The sequence below is a fragment of the Chiloscyllium plagiosum genome, unplaced genomic scaffold, assembly GCF_037043375.1.
Source record: "Chiloscyllium plagiosum isolate Xiang-an unplaced genomic scaffold, Cpla_swu_hap1 HiC_scaffold_5, whole genome shotgun sequence".
NCBI lineage: Eukaryota > Metazoa > Chordata > Chondrichthyes > Orectolobiformes > Hemiscylliidae > Chiloscyllium > Chiloscyllium plagiosum.
The window spans coordinates 66,599,288-66,614,585 of NW_028270143.1; the positions used below are offsets into that span (position 1 = coordinate 66,599,288).

General features: G+C 40.4%; 1 protein-coding gene across 1 annotated transcript in view; it reads left to right on the plus strand.

Annotated features, from left to right (window-relative positions):
* lancl2 (LanC lantibiotic synthetase component C-like 2 (bacterial)) overlaps positions 1 to 15,298 on the plus strand; it is a 69,982-nt gene that overhangs the window by 41,846 nt on the left and 12,838 nt on the right. The window contains exons 3-6 of the mRNA XM_087987237.1: positions 280 to 487; positions 3,635 to 3,782; positions 12,689 to 12,835; positions 14,331 to 14,513. Of these exons, the coding sequence (XP_087843363.1) occupies positions 280 to 487; positions 3,635 to 3,782; positions 12,689 to 12,835; positions 14,331 to 14,513 (686 nt within the window). The remainder of the gene's footprint in view (positions 1 to 279; positions 488 to 3,634; positions 3,783 to 12,688; positions 12,836 to 14,330; positions 14,514 to 15,298) is intronic.

Genomic DNA, 15,298 nt, shown 5'->3' on the forward strand with positions numbered 1-15,298 from the left:
TAACTTGTCTGAGTTGTTAATTATTGTTTTCAAGGAATTTTGTGGCTTAGTATTTGATATGTTGCAAAATCAGTATACCTTTTTCAAATTGGAGATTATGACTGAATTGATGTACTATTAATAGTTCCATGGCATAGTCGGCTATGGTCCAAGTGCAAGAAAATGGAATTTAGTATAGTTTTGTTTGTTGGTCAGCATGGATGTAGTGGGCTGATAGACGTCTTTGTATGTTATATGACACTATGACTCTGCTATAGTAAAGTGTTTTTTTTTATCCAGGGATTGCCCTTCTTTATCTGCAGTGTTTCCGTGTAACACAGGAGTCTGTACATCTCCAACGATCATTGTATTATGTGAAGAGGACACTGCGTAATCTGAATGGTCGAAGAGTCACATTTCTCTGTGGTGATGCAGGACCTTTAGCTGTTGGTGCTGTTGTACACCACAAGTTGAAGAATGAAATTGAATCACAAGAATGTGTCACAAAGTAAGGACGTTGATTTGGATATTTAAAAAGTACTCAACTAGATTGGAGTATTTTTAAATAAATTAAAGGATTACAGTTTTTGTAATTATTTATCCAATATATTTTTCATTTTTACTATTTTAAAAATGTATTTTCAGAAGAGAGCATCATGGAAATTTTGAATGTTAGGTCACACATGAATGTTTTATCATAGAAGATCAAAACATAGCTTATATTCTAATTTTAAAGGTATTTTAAACTTGACTCTACAGTAGTTTGGACTTTTTTTTGTTTTAAAGAGTGTAAGGTACTTTATAGCTGACTGAACTTGTGAACTTACATTGGTGGTTGTAGCTTTGCTTGTTGTGAGGCCATTATTTGCAGCATGTTGGCCAAATCTGTGTTAAACAGCATCCAATGTAGCTCAGAGGCTCTACTCTGGCACATCAGTTTCATTAAAAAAAAACCAAAGAATACAGATTCTGGAAATCATAAACAAAACCTGAAATTGATGAGGAGAAAAGCATTCTGAAGAAGTGTTACTTCTGTTTTGTTACAGTAGTCTCTTGTATTTTCTGGAGAAGATGGTAGTGAGTTGAGACAGTACTCGATTGACTGTTTTTTTTATCTGGGCTCCTCTTCTCAGTCAGCTAAGCTTTTCATTTCTGCTGACCTCTAATTTCCTTCCAACAGTCAACCTTCAAAGGTCATAGGAATCAGCAACTGTTTCCTAGTTGTCGGTATTCATGTTTGTCATCTCATATAATATTAGGTATCCATGTAGGAGAGATAGGGATGTCCAGGAGTTCATAATACAATGACCAATTCATAGACAGTGACTTTTTGTATCATGTGGCCGTAATCCATCCAATAAGTGTGGCTGAGTCAGCACAGATGTCAAAGGCTTAGCAGTGAGTGTATGCTGATGGAATTAGCACGCTCTAGGAGCTCTGAGTTGGTGATCTTTGTCTTAGAACAAGTGTTATGGGCTATCTCTGACAGTGGCAGAGACTATTGTGTCTGACAAGTTAGCCAGAACTCACCTCAATCACGTTCCATACTCTTCTTGGATTTAACATCTGTAGTTTTTGTGATGTGTATTAGTTTTTGGATCAAGTGACGGATTGCTGTTGATTTGGGCCAGGTTTGGGTAGTATATATGTTTAGCCAGGATCTGCAGTCTGAAATTACGTACTACAGGAAAAGTATTTGCCCATGTTCCTGACATTTCAGTTTGCGAATCAGCTACTGCATTCCTTTTGATTTGTTTGCATGATGCCTGGATTCAGTCTAATGATTCTAATTTACAAGTACACATTAAAGTAGGAGTAGTATGATGGGTCAGTATCTTTGTAAGGGTCTGTACTTGAGGTGGATGTTGGCTGACAGCATCCTACTGTCAGTGACAGCCGATTATACTTATTCTCTACGCCAATCAACCACTGTCTCTGTGTTGTGTTGATGGTCTGTGTCTTCTCCAGGGTACAAATTTGGGGGACATGTTATGATGGCTATGTTCTGCCTCAAAGTCCGAGATCCCTCTCAAAAACCTCCCCATTGGAGTCCAAAGTGAAGGAAGATGCTACGTTTGGCACTAGCTTGGTCCAGAAGTCGCTGAAACATTGATGACTTTAGACATTTGTCAGCCTCTGCTTTGGGCTTCAATTGAGATTAGTTGTCCGATTTTACTCCCTTAACCTTTTAACTGTTTTGAAGTATCCATAATTTAATTAGAACTCTATACCTATAGATGGAACTTCATAAGCAAGAGTCCTGCACAATTAGCATATCCCAGGGCTAAACCTCCTTTCCCTTGCTATGATATGGGGTAAATTCTCCTACTTACAGTAAACCAGCAACACAGAAGATTTATCCCATGCAGTAATCTGTGATAATTCAAGAGGTCAAGAACTATTTTAACTAAAAATTAACAACTTTATTTCTTAAAGTATGACAGAGAATAATTAACTAACAACTATTTGCAACTCCTCTCTAACCTACCTTCTACCTTCCCTTCTATAATACTAGTTCGATAAAACTCACAATTACGGTTTACAAAACAAAACTTCTCATCTCAAAACCAGACAGCTTTCAGTTTTCTCTGTATTCCTGTTGTCTTTTCTTCTTCTTGGGGATTCTGCTTCACCGGTTACTGATCAATAAAGGTACGTTTTAAGAGAGCTATTTTTCAGACAGTCTTTACAAGCTGGTAGCTTGGCAGTTCTCCTCTCAACTGTTCAATGTTTCCCAGTCTTATACCCCCAAAGCATCTGATTGTGTCATTGGCTTTTAAGGTTATCAATATGCTCAATTCAAACTGGATTGGAGTTTGGTATTTTTCTGTGGATAATTTAAACTGATTAGCCTAATTCAAATCAGATTTGGTTATTTCCAAACAGCCAGTTGGGTGGTATGGTGACTCAGTGGTTAGCACTGCTGCCTCACAGCGCCAGAGTGGGTTTCCTCCGGGTGTTCCGGTTTCCTCTCACAGTCCATAAATATGCAGGTCAGGTGAATTGGTCATGCTAAATTGCCCATAGTGTTAGGTGCATTAGTCAGAGGAAAATGGGTCTGGGTGGGTTGCTCTTTGGAGGGTCGGTGTGGACTGGTTGGGCTGAAGGGCCTGGTTCCACACTGTAGATAATCTAATCTAATCTACCCCAGCAGCTGGAACACATGTTACATGGTAACTTTCTTCAGAACAGTTGGTGCTGTCTGGTAGTTTTGCAAGCTTTTAACTCTCTTAAAGGTACAGTACACCCACATCTTCATAACATCCTTTAGCCTGAAATTGCACAGGACCCAATTTCCTTATATCACTATGAGGAGACACAACTCCGAGCTTTCCCACATTGCTGCAAGCCAGTGGTATAGGCTGAAAATGAGAAGCCAGTCGCTATGCAAAGTCATTACTCTCGTGGAAATCATACAATACTCTTCAACTACACACAAGACTCCTCACATTGATATAATCGACATAAAACATTAATGTCCTGTGTGGGACCATCATTACAAATATTATATCAATTACTTAAATATGCCATTGTTATAGATTATCTTGACAGAAAATAAATTATTAAATCTATCATTGTAACCATTAAGATACTCTCTTCAGCTGTGGTATGATTATATTTTCTTGGCATTCATTATTTTTCTTGCTCTTATTAGATTGTTACAACTGCAACGAACTGTCATTTGCCTGGATTCCGATATTCCAGATGAGCTGCTCTATGGCAGAGCTGGGTACTTGTATGCTTTACTGTATGTCAATGTCGAGATTGGGCAAGATACCATTCCTTTTCCTGTTATTGAGGAGGTAAGAGTTAATTTTACTTTATAGGTTTAATTTGTTTCTTAATTGCAGCTTTTATTTTTGCATTTGTCCGGGTAATGAGCCCGGCAAGGTGTTAGACTTGGAAGTAGGTGAGCACTTTGGTGATAGCAATCACAATTCTGTTATGTTTAGATTAGATTACTTAGTGTGGATACAGACCCTTCAGCCCAACAAGTCCACACCGACCCGCCAAAGCGCACCCATCCAGACCCATTCCCCGACATTTACCCCTGCACCTAACACTACGGGCAATTTAGCATGGCCAATTCACCTAACCTGCACATTTTTGGACTGTGGGAGGAAACCCACTTTAGTGATAGAAAGGGATAGGTGTATACCACTGGGCAAGAGTTACAGCTGGGGGAAAGGCAATTACGATGCGATTAGGCGAGATTTAGGAAGCATAGGATGGGGAAGGAAACTGCAGGGGATGGGCACATTAGAAAATGGAGCTTATTCAAGGAAATGCTCCTGTATGTCCTAGATAAATATGTATCTGTCAGGCAGGGAGGAAGCTGTAGAGCATGGGAACTGTTGTTTACGAAGGAAGTGGAATCTCTGGTCAAGAGGAAGAACAAGGCTTATGTTAGAATGAGATGTGAAACCTCAATTAGGGCACAAGGTAGCTAGGAAAGACCTAAAGAGAGAGCTCAGAAGAGCCAGGAGGAGACATGAGAAGTTGTTGGTGGATAGGATCAGGGTAAACCCGAAGGCTTTCTATAGGTATTTAAGGAATAAAAGAATATCGAGAGTAAGATTAGGACCAATCAAAGATAGTAGTGGGAAGTTGTGTGTAGAGTCAGTGGAGATAGGGAAAGCACTAAATGAATATTTTTCGACAGTATTCACTCTCGAAAATGACAATGTTATCGAGGAGAATGCTGAGATACAGCCTACGAGACAAGGTGGGATTGAAGTTCACAAGGAAGAGGTATTAGAAATCATGCAGAGTGTGAAAATGGATAAATCCCCTGGGCCGGATGGGATTTATCCTAGGATCCTCTGGGAAGCCATGGAGGAGATTGCTGAGCCTTTGGCATTGATCTTTAAATCGTCATTGTATACAGGAATAGTGCCAGAAGACTGGAGGATAGCAAATGTGGTTCCCCTGTTCAAGAAGGGGAGTAGAGACAACCCTGGTAATTATAAACCAGTGAGCCTTACTTCAGTTGTTGGTAAAGTGTTGGAAAAGGTTATAAGAAATAGGATTTATAATCATCTAGAAAAGAATAATTTGATTAGGGATAGTCAGCACGGTTTTGTGAAGGGTAGATCGTGTCTCACAAACCTTATTGAGTTCTTTGAGAAGGTGACCAAACAGGTAGATGAGAGTAAACCGGTTGATGTGGTGTATATGGATTTCAACAAGGCGTTCGATAAGGTTCCCCTCAGTAGGCTTTTGTACAAAATGTGGAGGAATGGGATTGTGGGCGATATAGCAGTTTGGATCAGTAATTGGCTTGCTGAAAGAAGACAGAGGGTGGTGTTTGATGAGAAATGTTCATCCTGGAGTCCAGTTACTAGTGGTGTACCGCAAGGGTCGGTTTTGGGTCCACTGCTGTTTGTCATTTTTATAAATGACCTGGGTGAGGGCGTAGAAGGGTGGGTTAGTAAATTTGTAGACAACACTAAGGTCAGTGGAGTTGTGGATAGTGATAAAGGCTGTTGTAGATTACAGAGAGACATAGATAAGCTGCAGAGCTGGGCTGAGAGGTGGCAAATGGAGTTTAATGCGGACAAGTGTGAGGTGATTCACTTTGGACAGAGTAGTTGGAATGCAAAGTGCTGGGCTAATGGTAAGATTCTTGGTAGTGTAGATGAGCAGAGAGATCTCTGTGTGTATGTACACAGATTCTTGAAAGTTGCCACCCAGGTTGACAGGGTTGTTAAGAAGGCATACAGTGTTTTAGCTTTTATTAATAAAGGGATTGAGTTCTGGAACCATGAGGTTATGCTGCCACTGTACAAAACTCTGGTGCGGCCGCACTTGGCATACTGTGTACAGTCCTGGTCACCGCGTTGAAGAAGGATGTGTAAGCTTTGGAAAGGATGCAGAGGAGATTTACTAGGATGTTGCCTGGTATGGAGGGAAGGTCTTACGATGAAAGGCTGAGGGACTTGAGGCTGTTTTCGTTAGAGAGAAGAAGGTTGAGAGGTGACTTAATAGAAACATATAAGATAATCAGAGGGTTAGATAGGGCGGACAGGGAGAGCCTTTTTCCAAGTATGGTGACGGCAAGCACGAAGGGGCATGGCTTTAAATTGAGGGGTGATAGATATAGGACAGATGTCAGAGGTAGTTTCTTTACTCAGAGAGTAGTAAGGGTATGGAATGCATTGCCTGCAACGGTAGTAGATTCACCAACGGTAGTACATTTAAGTCATCATTGGACAAGCATATGGACGTACATGGAGTAGTGTAGGTTAGATGGGCTTCAGACTGGTATGACAGGTCGGCGCAACATTGAGGGCCGGAGGGCTGTACTGCGCTGTAATGTTCTATGTTCTATACCTCTTTAAATGTCTGCTTCTAGACATGCTCCATAGTGTGAGTGCCAACTGAGCCTTAAGCAATATAAATTGAGGAAAAACTGATATATTAAATGTTATACTGATGTGGAGTACTGCATGGTTGAAAAAGATGTTTTTCTTTTCAATGAGATGAGACCCTGTTTACATTTTCAGTTGAAAGTTAAAGACCTTGTATTTAGTTTTACTAGGTTAATATCTGGAATTAGACTTATGAGGAAAGGCTAAACAGGCTGGGTATGTGATCGCTGGTGTTTAGAAGAGTCAAAGCTGAAAATGTGTTGCTGGAAAAGCGCAGCAGGTCAGGCAGCATCCAGGGAACAGGAGAATCGATGTTTCGGGCATAAGTCCTTCTTCAGGAATGAGGAAAGTTTGTCCAGCAGGCTAAGATAAAAGGTAGGGAGGAGGGACTTGGGGGAGGGGCGTCGGAAATGTGATAGGTGGAAAGAGGTCAAGGTGAGGGTGATAGGTCAGACTGGGGTGGGGGCGGAGAGGTCGGGAAGAAGATTGCAGGTTAGGAAGGCGGTGCTGAATTCGATGGATTAGACTGAGACGAGGTGGGGGGAGGGGAAATGAGGAAACTGGTGAAATCAGAGTTCATCCCTTGTGGTTGGAGGGTTCCTAGGCGGAAGATGAGGCGCTCTTCCTCCAACCGTCGTTTTGTTGTGGTCTGGTGATGGAGGAGTCCAAAGACCTGCATATCCTTGGTGGAGTGGGAGGGGGAATTGAAATGTTGAGCCACAGGGTGGTTGGGTTGGTTGGTCCTGGTGTCCCAGAGGTGTTCTCTGAAACGCTCCGCAAGTAGCCGGCCTGTCTCCCCAATATAGAGGAGGCCACATCGGGTGCAGAGGATGCAATAGATGATGTGCGTGGAGGTGCAGGTGAATCTGTGGCGGATATGGAAGTTTCCTTTGGGGCCTTGGAGGGAGGTGAGGGGGGAGGTGTGGGCGCAAGTCTTGCACCTCCTGCGGTTGCAGGGGAAGGTGCCGGGAGTGGAGGTTGGGTTGGTGGGGGGTGTGGACCTGACGAGGGAGTCACGGAGGGAGTGGTCTTTACGGAATGCTGATAGGGGAGGGGAGGGAAATATATCCTTGGTGGTGGGGTCCGTTTGGAGGTAGCGGAAATGATGGCGGATGATGCGCTGAACATGGAGATTGGTGGGGTGGTAGGTGAGGACCAGTGGGGTTCTGTCCTGGAGGCGGTTGGAGGGGTGGGGCTCAAGGGCGGAGGACCCCACCACCAAGGATATATTTCCCTCCCCTCCCCTATCAGCATTCCGTAAAGACCACTCCCTCCGTGACTCCCTCGTCAGGTGCACACCCCCCACCAACCCAACCTCCACTCCCGGCACCTTCCCCTGCAACCGCAGGAGGTGCAAGACTTGCACCCACACCTCCCCCCTCACCTCCCTCCAAGGCCCCAAAGGAAACTTCCATATCCGCCACAGATTCACCTGCACCTCCACACACATCATCCTCTGCACCCGATGTGGCCTCCTCTATATTGGGGAGACAGGCTGGCTACTTGCGGAACGTTTCAGAGAACACCTCTGGGACACCCGGACCAACCACCCCAACCACCCTGTGGCTCAACATTTCAATTCCCCCTCCCACTCCACCACGATATGCAGGTCTTTGGACTCCTCCATCGCCAGACCACAACAAAACGACGGTTGGAGGAAGAGCGCCTCATCTTCCACCTAGGAACCCTCCAACCACAAGGGATGAACTCGGGTTTCACCAGTTTCCTCATTTCCCCTCCCCCCACCTCGTCTCAGTCTAATCCATCGAATTCAGCACCGCTTTCCTAACCTGCAATCTTCTTCCCGACCTCTCCGCCCCCACCCCAGTCTGACCTATCACCCTCACCTTGACCTCTTTCCACCTATCACATTTCCGACGCCCCTCCCCCAAGTCCCTCCTCCCTACCTTTTATCTTAGCCTGCTGGACAAACTTTCCTCATTCCTGAAGAAGGGCTTATGCCAGAAACGTCGATTCTCCTGTTCCCTGGATGCTGCCTGACCTGCTGCGCTTTTCCAGCAACACATTTTCAGCTCTGATCTCCAGCATCTGCAGACCTCACTTTCTCCTCTTTAGAAGAGTCAAATGAAATTAAAACATGAACCTGAGGGGACTGAACCAGGTAGATATCGAAAGGATATTTCCTCTTATAGGAGAATCTAGAACTAGAGGTCATGGTTTAAAAATAAGGGGTATGCATTTAAAATAAATGAGGAGACATTTTTTCTGAGGGCTGCAAATCTTTGGAATTGGTTTCCCCAAAAGAGAATCTTTAAATATTTTAAGACAGAGGTAGATAGGTTACTGATTATCAAGGGGATGAAAGATTATCAGGAATATGTAGGAATGTGGAGTTACAGATAAAATTAGATCAGCCATGACCTTGTTGAATGGCACAACAAGCTCAAAGGCATGAGTGATCTACTCCTGCTCTTTGTTGGTATCTTGGTGATTTTGAAGAAAATCTGGCAGCTCTCCCACGGTTCTGGTCATCATGCTGCTTCAATGAATGCCATCAAGATTATATCAATTAGCCATTCATTGGAATTGCTGTTCGAGATCACTATACAGTATTGGGGTGTGGTGTTTAGTAACAGTAGTGACAGAAATAATCCACTCCCTGGTGTTCCGATTAAAGGTGTTTCAGTGGATGTTTTTTTTCTTGTTCAAATGCATTTAACGGAAGAAAATGGTATAAGCAACTGACCAGTTCTCCTCCTCTTTGTGAATGGACCAGAATGAAGGCAAATGATAACAATTTGCAGTAGGGCACGGTAGTGCTGGCTTGTTTGTGTTAAAGTCATGTTGGGTGTTGGACGTCTTGGATAATGCTGTAACACCAGTGTAGCATTGTTGCTTGATATTAAAAAGTTGTGAAAGCTGTTATATAATTGCATTTTTGTCGAAGAAAAAAAATTGAGTACTTTTAGTAATGTCTCTTTCCTGTACCTTTTCAATAATTCAGTCTCGACCTTGCATTCTCTTCAATCCTTGATTTCTCAATTGTGATAGAGATCATTTTGGCTTCTGTCTTTACGTTCATTATTCAAAAACACTTTCAGAGCCCTGTTGTGATATCTAACTGTTTCAAAGTTTCCTTTCCCACTGCTTTAACTATCATGAAGTTCTAAGGTCACATTTTTGTTATCACCTTTCTAGACTTAAGTCTTTCTACCTGAATTGCTTCTTTTGACATGGTATTAGCCTTTTCACTCTCTTCTGTACCTAAGTATCTATTCTTGTTTCTTAGCAACTGGCATTGAATGCGGTATACCCAAGTCTAGCTCGGTCACTAAATCTTTTTATTCTACATACTTAATGATTATATTGGATTGTTGATTACTATCTTGTATTGCTTCTATATGTTTAATATCACATTTATTCCATAAGTGAGATTAGAGAACTTTAGTAATGTCACATTTTTTTCCTATTTAATGGAATGTACTTTAATTGTCCATTATATTTTATGTCCCATTCTGTCCACACGCATGTTTTGTTTGACACTTTTTTTTTCTATCATTTCTGAGGTGGCATCACTGTTCCATCTTGTTTGATGAAATTGCGCATTCAAATTTGCAATGACTTTTTGACTCTGTCATTAATTTAACTTAAGAAATAGCATTTTGAGTGCCATACCTGTTGCCAACGCAATGCCCTGTTGAAGTCTATTTATTTTAATCTTATTTATTGCTCTGAGCTAACTTTTATTTTATCCATTCCAATTTTTGCGTTGACTCCTCGTAGCTGAATCGTTGTAGCTTAAACTATCAGCATTTTTATTTGGAACTTTATCATATGTCTATTAGAAGGTTAAATGGTGTTAAATACAGAATGTCAAGGTGCTCCTTGTAGTCTATTTGACTTGTCAGTTACTCAAAAAATGCAGGAAGATGTTTCCTTTTCAAAAGACATGCCAACTGCTATCTATTAGGTGCTGAAAATTACTTGTACAATCAAGTGCATGTCTGGTAAGTCATTCCATTATTATTGTGTCTGACTTGTGACTTGTCACCCTTTTGTAGAATATAGGAATCACATTGGCATGTCTGCAATCTGCTGGTACATTTCTGGTGATCATATTCATAATTGCCAAGGGCTTAAATGTTCATGTTAATTTACAGAGATCATTTACCATTTTAACATTCTTTAGATTTGTATCTCATAGCCTTATAATTTTAAAATAATGTTTGTGTGCTTTCTTCGCTACTTGTGAATACTGGATCAATGTCCAAGATATTGTTATGACATTGGGGGTGAACCCCTTTGTTAATTAAACCAAATGCCCAGAAAAGCTCACCTCACCTCATAATCTGTTAAAATATGAGTGACAGAGAGCTCCCAAATTCTACTATTTAAAGAAAATAACATCAATTTATTTTTTTCTCTCTAAAAGTGAACATTAAACAACTACTAACATTTCTAAGGCCTCCTTTCTCTTAACTGCTTATTATCTGCCTCCAACTCTATAACTCTCCAACTCTGTTCCAATAAGCCACTTATTAAAATTACACCAACTTAATTTCAAAACCACACAGCCGCTGCCGTCTTCTGTGTTATCCTTCCTGTTCAAGATCTCTTGAGTTGGCTTCTTTTTGTTTTACTGCGAGTATGTTTCATATGAAAAGGTCCTTTGATGGAGAGTCTTTCCTAATTTCTTGGAGAACAAGATGTTAATTCTCCCTGCATTTCTGTCTTGACAGCAGTTGCTCTTTTACCAATTTTCAAAAGGTTTGCATTTTATACTCCCCCAGCATTGGATCGTCTCATTAGTTCGATGTTGGCAAAACAATAAATTTAAACTCAATTGGGTTTTAGTATCCTGGGGCATGATTTAAACTGATTGGTTAAATTTGAATTATTGTCAAAACAGCAATCAAAACTCGGGTATCCATTTCACAGCCAAATGTTACATATTTTCAATTTTCCATTATACCCTGGGACTGCCATCTAGTCATTATCACAGGTGCCTGTAATCTCTGAGTTCAGAACAACATTCACTCTCTCTTAAAGGTACAGTACACATCTTCAACTTCATAACAATATTGATAGGTTAGGTGAATGGGCAAAACTGTGGCAGATTAATTTTAATATAAGCAAGTGTGAGGTGATCCATTTCAGACAAAAAGAGATTCATTTTTTTGGGAAGGCACAAAATAAATATAGTGGATGTCCAAAGAGATTTGGGGGTTCAGATGCCACAAACAGATGAAAGTAATAGTTAAGCATTCTAATGCAGTGCTGACCTTCATATCTAAAGGGCTGGTGTGTAGGGATGCAGATGTTTTGGTGCAGTTATACAAATCCTAGTTGGGCCCCATCTGGAGTACTGAACAGATCCAGGCAGCACACCTTGGGAAGGATGTTTTGGCCCTGGAGGGAGTTCAATGTAGGTTTACAAGGATGAGACCTGAACTTAAGGGGTTATGTTGTAAGGAGCGATTAGACAAATTAGAACATTATTCTCTAGAATTTAGAAACTTAAATGGTGATCTAATTGAGGCCTTCACGATATTAACAGGGAAAGTCAAGGTAGGTAAAGATAAACTATTTCCCCTGGTTGAAGTTCTAAAACCTGGAGGCATGGTCTAAGAATTAGGGCCAGGCCATTCAGGAGCATGTAAAGAGTAGTGGAGTTTTGGAACGTTCTCTTCCTCAAACGGCAGTTGATGATCATTCAATTTTTAATTTTAAATCTGAGAGACAAATTTTTATTAAGCAAGGCTATCAATGAATATGGGCCTAATGCAGGCATATGGAGTTAGGCCACAGATCAACCATGATCTTATTGAGTGGTAGAGGTGGCTCGAGGGACTGAATTGCCTATTCCTCATCCTATGTTTCTCTGTCTCAGCTGCCCCCTTATGCTCCAAAATCACAAGCATTTAATATATAATTTGCATTCTCACTTATAAGTGATACTTTCTACCAGCTCTCTTACACAATGGCATTGCCTGTCAAGATCCTATTTCTAAATATTGTGCTTGGGTCCAGTGTCATGAATCAATTGCCTACAGAGTTATACACAAAATTGTGTTGTATTTAAAGCGCCCTCTTTAATAAACACGTGTAATGTTCATTGTAATTAATAGGCTTCCTAGGACTCTGTGAATCATTCATTTATAGAAATTGATGACTAAAACATATGTTGCATGTATTTTCTCTTGAAATGAATGTGTTAATTGATTTATTAAACAATTAATAAAGCACGGAGTAAGACTTTACTTTATAAATGACTGTTAATGAGAGAGCTATGTGTTCATCCTTGTAGCAATTTTAGAATTTTTAAACCACAATATTTTTTCTGATTTCTCCTTCCACTACTGTAATCTATAAAATAGGTAATTAATGCCATTATCGAATCTGGCAAAAATCTTTCCAAGGAAGAACGCAAAACTGAACGCTGTCCTCTTCTCTACCAATGGCACAAAAAACAGTATGTTGGAGCAGCCCATGGTCTAGCAGGGATCTACTATATGCTAATGCAGGTTGGTTTCAGATGTCAACTTTGATTTCTTTTAACCTCAGAAACCTACTCAAAGGGGATGAGCTCTATTTGCAACATCTATTGTAAATTTAAGTTGATAGAATTCGGTGATCCAATAGGCAGATACACAAGAATTGGTTGAGGAATGAAAAGATATAAGTTATGCATTATTGAGAACAATTGATGTGACCAGCTGGTGAATGTATGAGTGTCAAAACAGCTATTGTGGTACTCTTGATGTATCAGATATATTAGTTTGTTGCTGCAGTACAAATAATCATTAGATATTTGCCATTATTAGGGAATAAATTGGAAAGCAACTTCTGCACAGTTAAGCATAGAAATTGGCAAGTCCAAATCACTCTGCTTTCGGAACTAACTATAACACTAACAGTTTCTTGTTAAGAGTCAGCATTGAAAGAATGTGAAGTTATGATATGTTCCCACCAGGCACACATTAGAAGTGCCTGAAAAGGTTGGGGTTATGAAATCAAATCTAAGTGAATTTCGACACCAGTGCCAAGTCCTCAGTTACTGTTCAGTATTTTTTCTGGCACTAAAAATGTAATAATAGAAGTATAGAGTTTCATTTATTCTGTTCTTACTTATTATTGAAAATCTCTTTCTTTCAATAGCTTTCTTTTCTCTCGCTCTCTCTTTCGTTGTTTCTTTATTTTCTTTCTTGCTCTCTGTCTCTCTCGCTCTCTTTTCTCTCCCAACGTTTTCTCGCTCTCTCTTTATATCCTTTTTTTTTCAATTTCTGTGCATAATTCTACTTAGAATATCTGATTGCAGCTCCTGGTTTGGCCCATGCTTGCTTCAGTTGGATTCCTCAACCTGCTTGAAGATGACATTGTTTCTCATAAAGATTCCAGGTCGCCTATAGATGGTGGCAAATTGATTTGGTTTTCCATTATTGCCAACTTCATTGCAAAAGCCCAGAGAAAGTCTCTGGACAAGTGTAATAATAGTGCCATTTGTTTGTCACTGAACATTCAACCACAACCTAATACAACCTTTTCGGTTAGAGTGCCACCATTTCTTTTAGTTCTTTAGCATTAAAACTGAACGTGATGGGATGAAGTATTGCTTCATCAGAGAAGTAAATATACTAAGACTTTAGTTGTGACACACATTCTTTCCCTATATTGTAAAACAATTTAAAAATACAACTGTTAGAAATATTTGGCAGGTCCATTAGTAACTGTAAATGAAGTTTAGATAAATATCTATAACATCTATTACTCTGGCTTATTTAGAATGTGAAGCTGATTCCAACATGCTGTCCTGAGTTTCTATTAGGAAAATTCAGAGCTGAACCCACTATCCTGCATTTTCCTAATACACTTTTTTTCTTTTGTTTTTTGCTGTACATTTTATTTTCCCTTTACTTTTGTAGATATAATCATCTAACCTCTATTACACTAAAAGTTATACGCTTTCCTATAAATTTTGCATGGAATTTCCTAGATTTTAAAAGTTTGTTCCTGTTCTAGGCAGGCTCAAAGTTGGATCAGGAGACCCTCGCGGAACTAGTAAAACCCAGTGTGGACTATGTACGACATAAAAAGTTTAGGTCTGGAAACTACCCTTCATCATTAAGCAATGAAACTGATCGACTGGTCCATTGGTGCCATGGTGCTCCTGGTGTTATACACATGCTGATTCAATCTTACAAAGTGAGTATTTGAATTACGTGACAATTTTACTTGCTACAATTTAACTTTTCTTGCTACAATTTATTGTCATAGATGCTTTTGTAGTGTAATTATGGATAACATCATTTGGGTCTGATCATATGAGTGGGTCTTAAATTGGGAGATAGGTATCAGGACCCCATGAAAGTCCTCTTCTGTGCACATACAGAAATTGTCTAAGAAGTTTATACTCAGCAGGCTAATGTCTGCTCTCAGGACACTCTGCAAGTATCCTGATACTGAACTTTATGACTGAGATTTGGATCAGATATTTTGGACCTACTTGGATGTCTAGCCAACCAATTTACATTATCTGACATAACTTGATTGTTAGCCAGTGTAGCTGAACTGAGCACTACAACCAATAAGACCATCAGAAATAGGAACAGGAGTAGGCTGTTCAGCCCCTTGAGCCTGCTCCACCATTCAGTAGGATTGGTTGATCTGAGATTCCCAACGTCCACTTTCCTGATCTTTCCCCGTAATCCTTGATTCCCCGACTGATCAAGAATCTATCTATCTCTGTTTTAAATAGACACAATGACTCTGCCCCACAGTTCTCTGTAGCAAGGTGTTCCAAAGACTGTTTAACCATGTGACAGAAGAAATTCCTCCTTTTTTTCAGTCTTAAATTGATACCCCTTTAGTCTATGTCCTCTGGTCCTAGACTCTCCAATGAGGGGAAACATCATCTCAGCATTTACCATGTCAAGCTCCTCAAGAATCCTATGTCTAAATGACATCACTTCTTGTTCTTCTAAACTTCA